Source organism: Amphiprion ocellaris, chromosome 16 (assembly GCF_022539595.1).
Source record: "Amphiprion ocellaris isolate individual 3 ecotype Okinawa chromosome 16, ASM2253959v1, whole genome shotgun sequence".
NCBI lineage: Eukaryota > Metazoa > Chordata > Actinopteri > Pomacentridae > Amphiprion > Amphiprion ocellaris.
Window position 1 is genome coordinate 15088325 of NC_072781.1, and position 17420 is coordinate 15105744.

At 40.4% G+C, this 17420-nt stretch overlaps 1 protein-coding gene across 2 annotated transcripts in view; it reads left to right on the forward strand.

Annotated features, from left to right (window-relative positions):
- The first annotated feature begins 2398 nt into the window (after positions 1-2398).
- The window catches only part of pde10a (phosphodiesterase 10A), a 64530-nt gene continuing 49508 nt past the window's right edge, over positions 2399-17420 (forward strand). Inside the window, exons 1-2 of one of the 2 annotated variants that reach the window (XM_035953498.2) lie at positions 2399-3283; positions 3386-3562. In XM_035953498.2, the coding sequence (XP_035809391.1) occupies positions 3262-3283; positions 3386-3562 (199 nt within the window). In that variant the 5' untranslated portion in view covers positions 2399-3261. The remainder of the gene's footprint in view (positions 3284-3385; positions 3563-17420) is intronic. The other variant, XM_023281597.3, reaches the window with a different exon arrangement.

Consider the following 17420-nt stretch of genomic DNA (forward strand, 5'->3'; position numbering starts at 1 on the left):
ACATCTGTATGGGAGAGGATGTTTTTATTACTGACTTTGCTGAAATTTTGTTAAGGTTTATGCATAATCATAGTCTGTCATAGAACAATCTGTGGTTCAAACGTTTGAATGGTCCAAATGAGGGCCATTGCTCATGTTGGGATTAGCCTGGAGCTAGGAGGAGTCAGGTATTGTCAAGATATCAATAGCCAGAACTACTACATGAGCTTCAAAACTCTTCCTCGGGAAACCTACCAGAGTTCATCCATTTTATAGTGTTTGCTCTCAACATTTCCATCCATCCATCCATTATCTATACACCGCTTATTCCTCACTAGGGTCGCGGGGGGGGGGCTGGAGCCTATCCCAGCTGACTCAGGCGAAGGCAGGGGACACCCTGGACAGGTCGCCAGTCTGTCGCAGGGCTACATATATATAGACAAACAAGCACTCTCACATTCACACCTACGGGCAATTTAGAGTAATCAATTAACCGCAGCATATTTTTGGACTGTGGGAGGAAGCCGGAGTACCCGGAGAAAACCCACGCATGCACAGGGAGAACATGCAAACTCCATGCAGAAAGATCCCGGGAAAGCCGGGACGTGAACCAGGGATCTTCTCGCTGCAAGGCGAAAGTGCTAACCACTACGCCACTGTGCAGCCCTCTCAACATTTCTTCAAAAGAAAAAACTTAACAAGCTTCAGTCTCCCAAAGTAACACGGTTTTGAAACTAGACACTAATTGTGATTTTTCACTGGATTGCTGTTGCTGGGAATAGTCCAAGTTCTGTTTGTCTTTTAAAACGTTATGAAAAAAATGAAATGCCCAAACATTTCTTTTGAGATTTCATTCACTTTCAGTTGTGCGAAAGGGTATGTTTTTGGTGACATTATGACCTATGTTTCTTCCGTTTTAATTCTTTCGGTTTGTATTTGCACTTCCCTGTCGGTATCTTTCACTGAAAACTTTCAATAGCAGCAGAACACGGCTACCTACAGAGAAAATTCAACAACACTAACATCTGCATAGACAATAGTGATTGAATATTAAGGCATAGAGTCGCACAAAGCGCAGAGCAATTGATGGAGCTGAGAAAGTGTTAAAAATGGCATTATGACTGAAGCGAAGCGAGGCCAGCCAAGAGGCACAAGAGCCTATTCAGCCCAGAAGATCAAGGTCAGTGTATAAGGACATCATGACATCCTCCGCCTTGTACAGGCAGACTGACAGGAAGGAACAGACATCTAATCTGCTAAATCAAATACACAACTGACTGATTCACTCATGTCTCGAAGCATCTCAGTGTCAACCCATCTCAGCAGCTGAAATGGTCTCGGTCTATAGTTTGTGCATGCTACTGTTTTTGTCTATAGAGATATTTAACTGAGTATTAATACAAGACAAGGTGCATTACTGTTACAAATAATAACTATTTTCTTCATTTTTGTGCAGATTCCTGTCCATGAACATGAATTTATCTCATCTGTGTCGCTTCTTTCAAGGTTTATGACCACTGCTGTTATAAACTGTTACAAATATCATAGAAAATCCAAAGCAAAAGCATCATCATCAGATTGTGGAATGATACACAATCACTGAGTCTTTGCACTAAGAGCCAATTATGCGTCTCATGTCCTTTTCTTGTTCTGAGGAATAATATTTTAAGCAAGAAAAAAAGACAATGGGACGTCTATCCAAAAAGAAAAAAAAATCTCAAAAGCCACGAAGGCAGGGTATTTCTCTAAGCCTAATAATCCCATTATGATCCCAATGAAAAAAAAGCTCTCTGTCAAAGCAGGGAGCATTGACGCAAGCATGTCTTGACGTCAGTAGCTGCAGTGAATGAGGGATGGGAGGGGGGAGCTGGAGAGGGAGAGAAAGGCGCGTTTACCTTCAGAAAATACCACGAAATAACAGCGTCAGTGGCATGACTGCAATAATTTGCAAAGAAATAGGCTTTTTGAAAACCAAGAGTATTGTCCACTTGCCGTGCAATTGTGCACATTTTTGCACATTTTTGGGGAGAAGAAACAGTATAGGCGTTGCAATGGAAATCTAAACCAGATGTAGTAAATGGAATATGATCCCCTGACCCGGGAGTGTTCATAAATAAATCAGCATATGAGGGAATGAAGACAGGCGTGGGGGGCTTTTTTTTTCCTCAACTGGTGTCAGGCACCCATTTGTGACTTTCTTCAAAGGAAAATGAATGTGTGAAAGTGTTCACTGAAGCAGTTTTGTCCAACTGGATATCTTTTTAGAACATCTCCAAGCACCCACAGTTCTTTGTCGCTGTAGAGAGAAGGGGTGTTTTTTTTTTCTTTTATTCTCTGGCATTCAGAGCTGATTCGACCCGAGGGGAAAACTAGCATCAAGCAATTTGTAAAAGCCAGACCGGTGGCGTCATTGCCTCCTCTATAGTGCGCGCAATACCACGACTCTCCCGCTGCATTTATTCGCTGCTTATTCTCAAGTTGCTCTGAGGCTCTCGCACACTTCCATTGAAAGCAAACCGGCTCGTCCATAGACTGGTTCCTCACAACACAATGCGCGTTTGTTCGATTTATGTTACTCTGGCACTTGGATTAGGAGGTCTTGCGCAAGACGTGTCACAGACAAATAGGGTGTTTTGTACTCGTCGCTGGACTCACGGTGTTGTAAAAGAGAAGGTACTGTACCGCGCACTCCCCCCACGCCACTTCTGTAGGACACTGTCTCCAATTTTACACTTCGGAGGAATCCTCCCCTCCTTAACAGTTGTTGCCGGAGAGCATTTTCTGCCTGCAACTTAGTGTGCAGCTCAAATGTTGCCAGACGGACACGTTTCGGTGTACTTCAGCGGGCAGACTACGTCCAGATAATCTCCGTTTACATTGGCCTTTACTCTTCAAGATACCCAAGAGTTCCCGTTGTGTCGGCTGTGCGTCATCCATGCCTGATTAGACTTGAAGTCTGACGTCGCCGGGCACCATTCAAGCCAAACACCTCATACAATGTTGAAAATCTGAAATGATTTTTTAAACACATCCGGAGTGACGAAAACCGCTTTTTTTTTCTCATAAAGACGCGGATCAACAAGTTGCCTTCAGTGCGTAATTTCCATCTGAGCGGGGTTTCACGCGTAATCCGCGACACACGTGATCGACAAATCACTTCAGCTGCAAATATTTCTCATTTGTCAAGAGAAATAAGCCTCGGACTGTCCGCCGGAGACGCATCTCGTCCGATTACGGTGAGGATCACGAGCTGACCGGCTCCATGCCTCGCTGCGCCTCCAGATGCTCGGCTGGCCACCACATGGTAACTTTACGCGCACAGCACGCTGGAAAGGGCACATACAGAGAAAGGATCTGAATGAATGGGACTGAGATTTATTCGTATTTCTCTTCTCGCCTCTCCCAGACAGTTGTATGTGTTTTGTACCCTGCCGGTTGAAAGTATCTCACGTTATCAGCAGATATCAATCCAGCGGTGGATCGATCAATCACTCGAACAGAGAGCAGCAAATGTCGAAGAAACGTAAAAGTCCTGACGACCAGGGCTTTGAGGAATCTCCTCCTGCAGGAAGCAGCGACCAAGGTAGGAGTTGTCACAAATGACAGTGTGAAAGTTGAACTGTTGCCAGAGTGCAGGTATGTGATCTATCCTCATGGGGTTTTTTTGGATTCCTTTATGTAGCATATTCCTTATTGCAAAGTCAGATGCACCAGTACTTGTATATGCTCACAGGACGCACTGACTCTACAGATCCATACAGTATTAAAGCTGTACAGACATGGCCATGTTGCCATGCCCACTCAAATAAGTATTTTTTTTTATCCCTGGAAAACAATGTTTGCTGCTGCAGATTACTTTTTATAATCTCCTATCAGTCTGGCAGAGTCCCATTTGTGTGGCATTGGGTTCAGTTATCGGATGAAGTATTGGAAAGTGTGGCATTAGAGGCTGACTGAGCTCAGCCTGGTTGGTAGTTTGGCTGTGATCAGGCACAGAGAGACCTGTTGATTCAGAGATGGATGTACACACAAATAGATTAACGATGGACCAGTTACAGCGTTATTTCCACTTCAGCTGTAATAGCAGAATTGATTTATTGATACACATTGTGTGAGTACTGAAGGACAGTCATGGCTTCTATATGAATGTCCCAGCTGTGGACCTAATGGCCCTGCTATGCACCAAGAAAAATAAAAGTGCAAACTGCATGGGAACAGCCACTCTAAGTACACTTTCGCTGATAAATCCAACAAAACAAACATTTTTAAATTGGGGGGATCTTCTTGCTTCACCTTGTGGTTGTTTTCTGTCACTTTATAGTCATTCTGCCTCTCCATGTGGTCTTTTATTTATCTTTCATCATCTTCACTTCAGGTGGTTTTAGGACTTTGGGGCTCCTGGCTTGAATGAGCCAAAAAGCATCTATCTCAAAGCTGGTATCAGCTGCCTCTAACAACTCTGATTTCCTATGCCACCATGAACATATTCACATTATAGAAGAGGATTTGCTCAAGTACTTAATATCATCTGACATTCCCGCAGGAAAATTAGGTTATGGCAATAATATTACTATTTTTATAGCCATCTTTTCTTTTATTTCCAATTATTATCAACAAACTGCTTCATGTTGTTCTGATCTGCAGTGATGGAATTAAAGCATGAAGTATAAAAGCATCCACTGACAGCAATTCTGTAGAGAATGAAAGAAACACAGAGCTGTTTCATTGTGTCTGTAAATTCCATTATCGTATTTAGTGTTGTAAATTAATAGAAGTTCTGTTTTCTCATGGAAAATCATAAATTCTGTGATCTGTTGTTCTGTTGTTTTTTCGGGGGCAGGTTTTAATTTTTAATCTAATATTCTTGAGTTAATCTTCTGTAGCGGATGGGAGCTGTTAGTACTGAGAGCTACCCTGGTTAAAAGTGAGCCAGCTTTGTGAAACTGGAATACCTGGGTTAAGCCCAGAGACAAGTTTCTTGCTTTGGTATCCATTCGCAACACTAACACGTTAAGAACATATCATCCTCTGGTTGAGGAGGTCCCACCTGGCTACCTCTGGTGTGACCCCTGATTTGCTGTTCTCAAACTCACTCTGTGGTTGTTAATTCAATCCCTAAGTTATGTATTTAGAAGTTTTTTTTCCCCCATACAATAATCATCTCCTGCCTAGATATACCTCTGCACCATTATATTCCTCAGAATATGTAGATCTACAAAGACCCTGCCTCTCTCTTCACTCATTATTCCCCACTTACTGCAGCTTGAGCACACCAGCTCACCTCCAATTCTGCTCAAACACTGTAAAACTACTCAAACTCATCTCTACTGCACACTGGCAAATAATAATATTGAAGTAATTCAATCAACATGTTTGAGGCCAGAATCTCCAGCATGACATTTGACTGCTTATTTCACTCATGGTGTATCTTCTAGAACATATAATCTACCTTATGGACATGTTAACAAAGAAAAAAAAAGGATCTTCACCAGAGAGAGGTCTTAAAACTCAACCGCAGACATAAAACCTACTCACTGTAACAAACTTTGTTCTTACAGGTCAGGTCCCTTTGACATTAAACACCTTGTGACACGTGGAAGTCTTAATCCAGTCATGGTTATGATCACAGCGACATGTTCTGTGATCAGTGGATAGTAAAGGAAGGCCAGTATAAACAGAAATCAGCCCTCTGTTCAGGAATGTTATGGTTTTCTTCCCTCAAAGTGCCTGTGATCTCATGTAACTTGCATCAGTCTGATACCACTCACTCTGAGTTTGCATATTAATGATTTATATGGCCAAAGTGAGTGCAGCTGGTTTAGGTTTCTACTGCATCCCTGATTGAACGGTTGAAAACACTGGTTCCGATCATCCTTCAGTTCGAAATTCAAGCGTTCCTCCTTTTCAAGAGGCAGCTTTTGAAATACCTCGATCAGCAGTGCGGCTGCTATTATGCTGGCAAACACATGACAGGAGTTGTAAGTTCAAGGCCAAGAACAGCATCACCTTCAAGCAGAGAATCGTGCCTGCTCACATGAATGGTGTTGTAGCGATGGAAATGGACTAGAGCTCTGTGGTGCTTCCTTTGCACAATATTATTCAAGTTTAAAATTTGAGATTAGATATCCCCGAGGCTGCATTAGTCATGATTAGATTTGGAAAATACGTATCAATAATTAAATAAATATAGTAATTTCATCGATGTTTCTTATTTGTTGTATCAGATTTTGAAGACTAAATTGCATTCATCTGAAACTGAATTTATTCATTTTGGGATAGAACTCCTTTAAAATACAATTCTTAAAAGGATCAACCCACCCACGTTACAAAAAAAAATAAAAAATGCATCAAGCAAATCTTGATCCTAGTTAATATTAAGGGATGTGGAAATTTGGACTTTTTGTTCTCTGGAAAATTACATTTTGTGATTTTGTCAGCAACATACCTTTCCATAAACAGTGTCTAATGTAGAGTGGACAACAATTTTCTAGGTTTTATTTCTTTTAAAACAGCAGAGAGGTTTGTGAATTATCACTAGAGTGACGTACACATTGACTTCATCAAAGTAAATGTCGTTTACCTCCCACTGTATTAAGCTACATTTTGTATAAGTTGAACGTACCGACTCATCATGACATCGCAATAAACCCACAGATGTCGTGCAATACTTTTCAGGCCTGCAGATATGTTTGTCTGCAATGAAGATGTGACCTGTTTACATTGCAGTCTTTGGCTCTGTATCATTTTGGGCTCACGCCCAAATGAGAGTTTCCCTTGGCTAACACGGACAGAGAGCCGGGCACTTCCTTCCCCAACTGTGCCTGGCATCTGTGACTACTTAGGGGGTACACGCCCACTGAACCCCTCCCACTCAAGATTTTGCCATCCTGAACGCCTTGATAGAGGTTTGGTACACTCTGGTACATTAATACAGGCATAATGATAGAGCAAATGTAGATTTTAAACCTAATTTTAATTAGTTTGTTTGTGAATACTAGTAAGAGAGTAACCAGATAATAGATTGTACTTAAAAGATGGGTCTGGCAATAAAATGCATTCAGTCAGCTAAATGCTTGTAGTAAAATTAAATCAAAATTTGTGATAGATTCATTTGGTCAAACCGAATGACTGATACTGACAAAAACAATAAAGCTGTAGTACACTGGCACATGTTGAGCAGGACCTGAAAATTCACTCGTCACTGTAGTGCTGTTGCTCACGCTGCTCCAGTCATTGTCGCCTGAGCTCGTATTTTCTCATGGAGATCATTTTTGTTCGCTCAGATATCCATGGTGAGGCCAGGAGAGGAGGTGTTGAAACAGAGGCATTGAGATTCATATCAGGGCCACAAAGCATTTTTTGTCTTGCCTCTTGATGTGTAGCCTGGACCTGCCAATTACAGGGCCACTCCTGGGTGCCCACTTCAGCTCTCCACCCACCAACCACCTCTACCACAGCTGGTTAACGGTGTAAACGAGCAGCTCCTCTAGTTACAGGTTGATCAATTAATATCATAAAGACTGTATACTGAATATGAACTCGGTGTTATGCATGAATGAATACTAATAAACTTTAAATATGGCAGAATACAAATAAAACAATCCCATAAGTAAGAATAAAAAGAGATAATATATATTTTTAAAATGCATGGTTAATTTAATGCAAAATGACATGTTAGTGGGTGCAGTGAAACACAATCCAGGTGTAGTATGATGGTGTAAAATCACGAAAAACATTAGCAAAAGGTTGCGACAGATATTTGGCGGTCATTCTACATTAGTATGTTGTGTGTGTGTGTGTGTGTGTGTGTGTTTGTGTGTGTGTGTGTGTTTGTGTGTGTGTTTCTGCCAGCATAATGAATGCAAGTACAATATTTGTTCACCTTTCAGCTCTGTTTTGGTCTCCACCACCTCCTGCTAAAAGCCTGATATTCTTTGCCAGTTTGCCATTAACTTTTCTTGTGTGCTAACTGAACAGCCTGCTGCTAGATAAGTCTAATGTAATGAGAGCCACAAAAATGAACAAAAACAGTTCTTTGTAAAAATCAAATGAGCTAAAAATAATGAAATGTGTCGTAGAGCTGCCAGGAGCTGCAGAGTTTGGTGATAATTTGCTGGTGACTCTCCATATGACATTAATGAAAGCAGTTTCAACCATTGTTAGGCAGCTTTATGTTTTTTCAATCACTGCATGTGTAGATATATGTAAATATAATTCCAATAATTTTAGTAATAGGTTAATAAATCCAGCAATTTAATTTTTTTTCATTCATTACAAAAGAAGTTTGTCTGGTGGGAGACGAGTTAATTTTTTAAATGTGTCATCTGTGTATTCCTGCATCACAGTCATTAGAGCAAATGGCTGCCATATATCCTCTCCACTGTAACAATGATGGCGCTCCCACCTCATTAACAATACGTCATGCATTACAAAATGGCCTCCACTCACGGGAACAAAAAGGCCCTGTTCCTATGAGACAGGAGATCAGCACGGTCAAGGCCAGTTAGAGTTTCTCTTTCATTTTGAATTCCGACTGCTGAGAGAATAGTTCCAGATCTCCTGGATTGGTTTGTCCATGTAGATTAAACTGAGGCTGCTCATCAGCGTCACACGATGGGATGGCTTTCCAGCAGCGCACCACGTGTGTCTTTTTAGCTTGGCTTTGTGCCCACGATGCTGAAAGACTGTGGAAGTGCAGCAGAGGCTGGCAGGGCTGTGTGCCACCGCTGTGACGCCATGGAGCACTTAGTGTGTAAAACCGCATTCAGCCTCACACACGTACACACGTCTTTACGAATATTCTTATCCATGTTCTTCTCTCAGGACTGAAGTTGTGCAGCAGCTCACAGCTTCAGAGGCTGCAGCTGCAGACAGTTTGGAACAAGATCAACTTGTACAAGAATACCTCTTTGTGGTCTTAATGTGTATTGCAGGTCACAATAGTGCACTAAAAAAGGTTTGCATAAGAGTCCATCTTTTTCCTTTAATAATGTTTGTTAACCTTTTGCAGCTATGCATTGTTTAATAGCTTTTTCTAGTTCTGACCTTTACCCTCTCCTTAGCTTGAAGGTAGCTGGTAGATGCTTCCACCAGCGTTCTGAGATAGACAAACACTAGGTGGGGCTAAAGTATAAAAATGAAAAGCAGGGAGCGGCATCAGAAATATTCACCATGAAGCAGACAAGCAGAAACTTAGAATTAAGATATTTCTTTTATTAATAATAATAATTTAAATGTGGATTTGGTAACAGCTGCTGCAAACTTCTCTAAAATTACAGATTATATATGCACCTTTAATTTCAAAAGTAGTTCCAGGATCACAATTTTTGTGAACTAGCAAAAAACAAACATGAAAAAAATGTTATATTGAACTGAAGTTGCTAGATTTCAGTTTGACTGCAGTGGTAAACATCTTATCATTACCATTTTCAAAAAATCCAACAATTAGACTGTAAAATAAGAAAATTAAAGAAAACTATACTACAGCTGCTGAAATGTTGAGTGTTGTATTAGTTCAGATTGATCATTCAGATTATCGTGTGAGTCAGAGACAAGAGCAGTGTGTGAATGTGTGTGTGAGTGTGTTTAATTCATGAATGGACTGTATCCGTGTATTATCAGTGAACAGACAGACCTGACGTCTGGCTGCGTGGCCACCTCGCTCTGTTCTGATGTCAGCTGTGCAGTGAGATCGACAGGCGCTCATGTTTCTCACCTATGATTCATACTTACCGGTACTTTGTTTGGTTTTCTGATGAGAGATGCAGGCAGCCAGTTACCGCTCAACCCCCCGGAGCAGCTGTCCAAATTCCTTCTCTGCTTTCTCTCTTTTTTTAAGAGTTTTTTTCCCCCCCCTGAGGCACAGAATTGATTTATATCTGCCTGTGCAAATTATCAATCACATTTTATTGACTCTGTTTTGCTTTATGCACCAATTACTGTATTTTTTTAGGGATGACAAATATAATCCAAAGTACACGATTAATTATAATATAGTCTTTATTTTATTTTAGAAAAACAATATTTCCCCAACTTATATAATAATAAAACTTGACGTGCCACTTAGATATTTGTTAAGTTATTTATTCATACTTGACTGTACTCTTGCCCAATTTTTTTGCGCAACTAAGATTGAAAAATTCTTCCTCTTCTTTGTTCTTATGGCATGAAAGCACATCTGGCAAGTTCTGACTAAAATCAATCAGTAGTAGAAAACAATAAATAGAAAAAAAGCCCATATATAATAATATCCATTTCATTTTGTAGGTGCTGTAAACTGTGTTGTTGTGTCTCAGATCATTTCCCTATTTTCTTGGTGCATCTACGTGTAATGCTTGTACAAGGAGCAGAGTCAAACATTCAGTCGGCGGCGCCTCACTGTACACACACACCATCACAAGAACACACACTGAGTGTGTGTGACATCACTCAGCTGTAGGTAATGATCCAACTGTGTGTTTGTTTGTTCAAAGGCCTCTTTTTGGTCAGGGCATTGCTAGCATGTCAGTCTATATATGTTCAACAAGCCCAGTGGTAGCAGCATATAGCACTGAGGGAGGGTGTTTGCCGTTTGTAAAGCTCTGTGTGTGTGTGTGTGTGTGTGTGTGTGTGTGTGTGTGTGTGTGTGTGTGTGTGTGTGTGTGTGTGTGTGTGTGTGTGTGTGTGTGTGTGTGTGTGTGTGTGTGTGTGTGTGTGTGTGTGTGGTACAGAGCAGAGTGATGGTTTGATGGTGAGCCGATGAGGTCATGGCTCATGTCTCCTGCTTGCGTCATCACCTTTAGGATGTGACTCCTGCCAGCAGAGCTGCAGCTGCTGCTCTGGCTGCTGTAACAGGGTCAGACGCACAAAAAGCCCAAATCTAAATCGTGTTTTATCCCACGTCATGATGCAAAAAAAAACAACCTTTGCTAGAAAATATCTGCAGACGTCCCTGTATTTTTTGCCCATGTGCACGCTCAACATGTGATCCTATGTCTGCCGTCATGTGAAGATCCGAGGGAACACATCTGACCTCCTGTTTCGCCTGCAGTTTTACAAGATTGCACAGTGAAGCGTTTTACACGGCTGCGTGACGTCAGCAAAGCCAGTGAGCAGTGTTTGTTTTGTTTAGTTGTGTATTTTTTGTTTGTTTGTTTTTTACCCCCACCTCCCCCACGGACCTCTGACCACATGCTCATCATCATAATCATCCCCCAGAATTACGGATATGATAATCTAGGTCAGAAGTGGTGCCAACAGAAACACTGCCCGCTAATCTAAATAACCAGGATTTGCATGTGTGAGAGGATGCAGGAGCGTGTGTATGTAAACGTGTGTGTCAGAGAATTATTTTCTAAATGGGATTTTTATATGAATTTATTTCTATTGCATATTTGTTAAAAAGAAATGTTTTTGTTTTTTGTTTTTTTAAATCTGCAGCATCCTTATTATTTGTAAGAAAATCTGTAAATGTACCTTTTCCTGAAATATCCCTAATTAATCAGTTGACATGTAAGAACACTTCAGGACCAATCAGCAGAAGCTATTTAATGCTAATGTAATATTGCATAAATATAATATATAAATAAATTCTGGAGCCGTTCCTGTGCTGCTAATGCATGCTTTGATACTGACGCAAGAAAACCGTTTGCTTCTGGAAGAGCTATCAGGCTATATGTTGCATTTACTTAAACATTACGTTAACAGCTTAATGCTACATAAAGCGTGATGATAAATAATGCATGTAAAAACGGTTTCTTTATGAGCAAACGTCAAAATCTACCATCTTTTTTTATTTCTTGCAAATTCAAAGTGAAATCTTTCCCTGTGGTTTTACCTATAAATTACACGTCTTGCTGCTGAGCTGATTCAGATGTCATTGAACCGTGCGAGATATGTGTATAATGCGCATAAATTACATTTTCACTGCGTGTGTGCATACGTGTGTGCACAGAGCAGGCATAATTTGTGCCAGCTCTGTGACGTAGAGGACATGAGGCCCAAGCGGGTGCTGTGAGTGGCAGTAAAAGCATCTCCTGCTCGAGCCTGCCCCATCTCTGACTTCATTGGCTCGAGCTCTGACGCAAATGCACCCCCCAACCCCTCCTCCCCTCCACCACCAACACCCCCCCTCAAGCCCCTCACCACCACCACCACCACCACCCCTGCACACTTCTTTCATCACATTTTTTTTTCACCCATTTAAATTTTTTTTCTTTCCTTTTTTGATTCATGTGCCTTCTGCAGTTTTCTCTCCACTGCAGCGCTCAGCACACAGCTTCCACATCACATATCTGCACCACCTGTCCGTTTGTGAGCTCTCTGAACACGTGTTCCCCTCCCCGTCTTCTTTCATGTGTTGATGGGAGCCTTATCAACGTTTCTCTTATTTATTTCTCGCCATATTATACACGTTAATCCTCTTTGCTTTTGAATTCAATTGTGCGGCGCAAGGTCTGAGGCACAGGGAGCCACTGAGAGCATTAGAGTTGTTATATGGTCACATTAAATTTGTCAGCATGTGGCACACGAGCAGAAGACGGCCGCCACTGTCAACTTCCTCGCTGAAACTGTTGAGATGTTCAGTGAAATACGTTCATCGTGGACCACAGCAGTGCATTTTCACCACCAACTGCACATTGCAATCATGTAGTGAACAAGCTTTGAATAAACAAAACACTGGAGGAAGACGTATTTTATAGGGATTTTGCTTTTTTCTCTTTGCACTTGGCCAAGAAAACAAAATTGCCTGCGTCCTTCTGGATTAGATCTACCTGATTAACAGATTTTCAGCTGACAAATAAACAGAAAAATTAGAATTAAATTTTTTCGGCCTCTACTCACCTTGCACATATGGTAGTAAATGAAACAGCAGATTTGGTGTAAGGAACTGCATTTATATGTTGTTAAACTAATTTAACATTATGGCATTTGGCCTCAGTTGTACATTTGAGATGTCTTCTCTACACAGTCTGCTAACTGTGTGTGTGCGATGCTCTGAATTTCAGCAGAGGAATTCTGGCAGTGCTCTGAATTTACAAATGCTTCATTTTGCAGTCAGAGTACATTCTGCTGCTTGGAGTGTTGCCTTACAAACCTCTAATGTTTTTATTTTTACTGACTAGAGTGTCCTGCCTTTAGGTTCCAGTAGTATATAAGAATATCCATTAGCTTCCAGGGATCCCTGACCTCTGACCTTCATGTAGATAGGACAGTGATATAGGACTTTCCCTGCAGGGACTAAATAATTTACCGTTCAGAATAATGCTTTCTAGAAAAATTGGCATAAAATTAAACATTCATTTTTTATGAGAGACGCCATTACTCTCGTGCTGCACAGTACATTAATTGCTACATTACAGTTGTAAACACATTCAGAATTTCATCACTTGCTGAATTATTACAAGAATGAGTAGAAATTATGACACTGATGTAAAGTTGATTTTTCTTGGTTTTTACTTCCTTTTCACACCTCCTGCCTTGCATCATCTGTGCTCATCTATGAATTCTGGTTCCAGTTTACATTTAAAAACACAAAAAGCCATTGGTTTTAAAACCACAATTAGATCTAAATTGTTTTATCCTACTCTATGAAAATCGACATATAAATAGTGTGCATTAAAATCAATAAAAGATTATCATAAATTGACTAGAGATCTCAGAAATGATAGAGATGTTGCACACATACAATCAGTCTTTTACACCTGAGCACTATGAACTATGGCCTTGCACCACTGCCATTTTCTTTACTATTTATTTTCATGCTTTTTGGTATTTCCTACAGTGTAGAAGTCCTTGTCACTATTAAGTCCCATTGTTGGTACTGGGAGGAAACAGGCGGCCACGCGCCTTTAACAGAGCACATAGAATGGTTTCCTTTCTCCTGATCAAGAACAAGAAGCTTCACTGGTTTCGCTGAAAGGAAAAGAGGGGTTTTTACAGCTTCTTTGTTTGTTTTTTGTAGCTGTGAGCCATTAATTCTCTCGGATAAAATAGCCTAACATTGTCCTCCCCAAGTTAATGGCTGCAACGTGGGAAAAATCCCCAATCACCACTGAGACACAAGTAGAGAGACAACTTTAAACAAACCCTCAGCTGAACCAAAATTATATGGAAGAAAGACAAGGGTGAGCAGAAAAGTTATTGCCTAAACTAACTGCTCATAAACATTTTTCAGAGTTCATTCCCTGGTTCAGCTTTGCCCTGCTGTCTGTGTTAGCATTAACAGATATTTCCTCTGTAAATACGAGACTGTTGCTGACATTTTAGGCACGCTCACTTTAGGTTTACCTCCAAATTAGGTGGCTCAGACAATCTGGTGAAACTGGTAGTCTACCTAAAACCTGTCAGATTATCTGACAGCTCACCTCTTGCCCTGTCAGGTTTAGCTTTGGCCATTTTGCTGCAGTCTTATGTCTCAGCAATTACAATACCCAAACACTAGCCAGGCATACAAAGCTGTAAGGGTGCCAAGAGTTGCAGCAAGAAGGATTAGACTACTCACCATCATTGGCCAGATTAATTTATTACAGATTGCATTGTGTATTGATGAGTGTCTACGGGCCTAAAATATTGGATTTAGCAAAAAAAAACAACAAAGTTTTCTTAACTGAGACGTGGGCTCCAAATTATCTGTCGTTCTCAAGATTGGTCAGGACTTTTGGTACGAGTCATCCATTCATTTTCTTCTACTTAGCCAAAGAGCAATGACGCCACCTCCAGTGTCAGTAGTAATGCAGGTGTTGTACTGGACCACTGAGGCAAAAACAGAGCTAAAAATATCATGTATGGCAACTTTGCAAATCAAATATTGTGGCTGTTGTGTTTTGCATCGCGGAAGTGATTATGAACTGACTAGATAATAGTCAGATTCAACTAAACCACCACTGCCCACCAGTCCTTCAAGTCCAGCTGTACAAAGGATCCATTTAGATTACAAAGATGGTGCCTTAATGTAATTTTGTAGTTTTTCCAGAAAGATCAATTTAATAAACTGTCTCGGCAAAACTGTCAGGAGAAGACTATTTAAGTAGTGGACTGGCTTGCACAAATTAGGTTGAATTATCCAGTTAGACAGTCCAGTCAGTCGACATGTGGCCAGTCATGCACTTTTATTAGACCTTGTCTTCAAACTTTGGAGCGCCATTGGCAGGTAGAGGATAGTGAAGATGAAGAGTATGACATTCTGCCATTTTGGGGACCCTGACAGCTATTCTTTGTGTTCCCTTGTGGACTGTGCTGTTTCTTTGGGGTAACATAGCTCTTAGAAAGAACTTTGTCTTACTGAAACTGCAAAGGAATTTCCAAAAAAAAGAAACAGTATTGTTACGTGCCTGCGATATCTGCAGAGGAAGCAAAGGAGAAAGCAGAATCCTTTATCACAACCATACTGGAAAGATCAAGACTTATATTTAATCAGCTCCATCCCAAATGAAAATTAGGACCATCGTCCTCCTCAGATTTCTTGAACATACGATTAATGTCAGTGAGTCCATAAAAGGCAACTTTCACCAGATCAGCCTGTTTCCTGTTAACAAGTCAGAACTGTACCTCTTCTGGAGAGACATGCAGGCAGCTGAGGAGTTTAGGTTTTATTACTGGCCACTTGTCTTTGGGGACACAACATGTATTCCCTGCTGTATTATCTCTAAAATGTTTCCCTTGGTGCAACTGTGCTGACAAAAAGTCATCCTGTCTTTAATGGTTCCATTGCACCGGACTCTTGATTTCCTGTCACCATGTTCTCCATATGGAAGGAAATTTCCCCCAAGTTATGACATACGACAGCTGTGCAGGTCATAAAATGTGACCTTACGAGTGATGATGATGTTTTCTCTGAGAAGATGCTGTAGTCTTACGCTCATGTGGGCTCCTGACGAGAGGAGATAGAGCTTCAAAGGTGGAGCTAAAGCTTGTGGTCCTCACAGGGCAGACTTTACCCCAACTTATTTGCAGATTGAGACACCACCTACTAGAGAATAGATTTTATTGGTGTATTTCTCATCTCGATTGGCCGCAGCACTGAAAAGATCTGAAGCATCAGCTATAAATGTCTGATTATTTAAAATGTACATAAGGATCTCATTAAGGGCTTGGATCCAGATTCAAATTTATTGCAACGCGGAGGAAACAATCAGAGCTTCTGTTGGGCAATCGAAAGTTTGAAGAATCATCTGGTTCAACAGAAAATCATTAGGGTTTAACACAAGAGTTCTGGACTTTAGAGAAACCACAGGAGATGAGTCAACTGAGACCAGCTCTATTCACTTTGCTCTGTCCTCCGTGCAAAGCCATAACACACTGTAAACGATTTAGTCCGATTATTTTTGCAATTTTTTACGGACGCTTAGATGTTTAGCTTGGACTAGATTTACAAAAGAGGACAGTGGCTGCCCAGGTAACTCCTAAGGCAACAAAGTTTATAGTCACAATTTAAACAATCAACACCTTCTGCATGTGGATGGACTTGAAAGCCATCACCTTGATGCATTGTGGTCAAACCCAGTCATATGCATGAAATTAGGTTCATGAAAAATTATCTCAGAGGACCACTACTGCATTCATTCAGTTTTGTAAACTTCATTTTGATCTTGGTTGCCATGTTCTGTGAGAAACAATGACAATGGACAGACTTAACTTAGCTAACATGCTACCTCATGCACCTTGCATGTATTTACTGAAACTACGTTTACATACGACTGTGCCCTGTACGTCATTTTTGCACTACTTAAGCCATATTTTTTCGTACATGCCCCAGCAATGTGCAATATCCAGATGTGCAACATCATTTGCACTCCTGGAGAAAAAGAAGAAAAGTCCCACTGTTTTCATACATACACTTGCACATGCTATTTTTCTCTACTAGATGTTATATTCTATAGTTACACATTTCTTATTGTACCTTCAAAACTGTCAGATTGTGTGAGTGCACTGACAGGACTGCTGATTAATTTTGTTGCACGCTGTACAATGACAATAAAGAATTCTGTTCTGTGCCACAAGGTAAAAATGGAGAATGAAAATAGTCAGCAAATAGTTCTCAAAAGAGTGAAAAAATAAGGTGTGATCCAATCTGCAATTTTTCTGTTTATCTCCAAAAACTTCATGCTTATGAGTTCTACGTGTTTTAATGTAAATATAATGAGTGCATTAATGATTTTAAATACTGGTTAATTGATTGAGGGTGGCAAAATTATAGGAGCGATTTTGGAGAGCATGGTGCTGCCTTAAAAATTCCATTTTCCAGTTTGTCGTATGTTTCACTTTGGAATAAAAATCCAAATGTATTATATAAAATCATCTTTATTGTATTTTGGACCATTAATAAAATAATAAATAATAAAATAAGAATATAACAATGTTAATTTTATATTCATCCTCTGCTATATTTTTCTTATTTTTATGATATCTAAATATACCGTACATATGGACACCCATAGGCACATATGCTGACACTTTTTCAG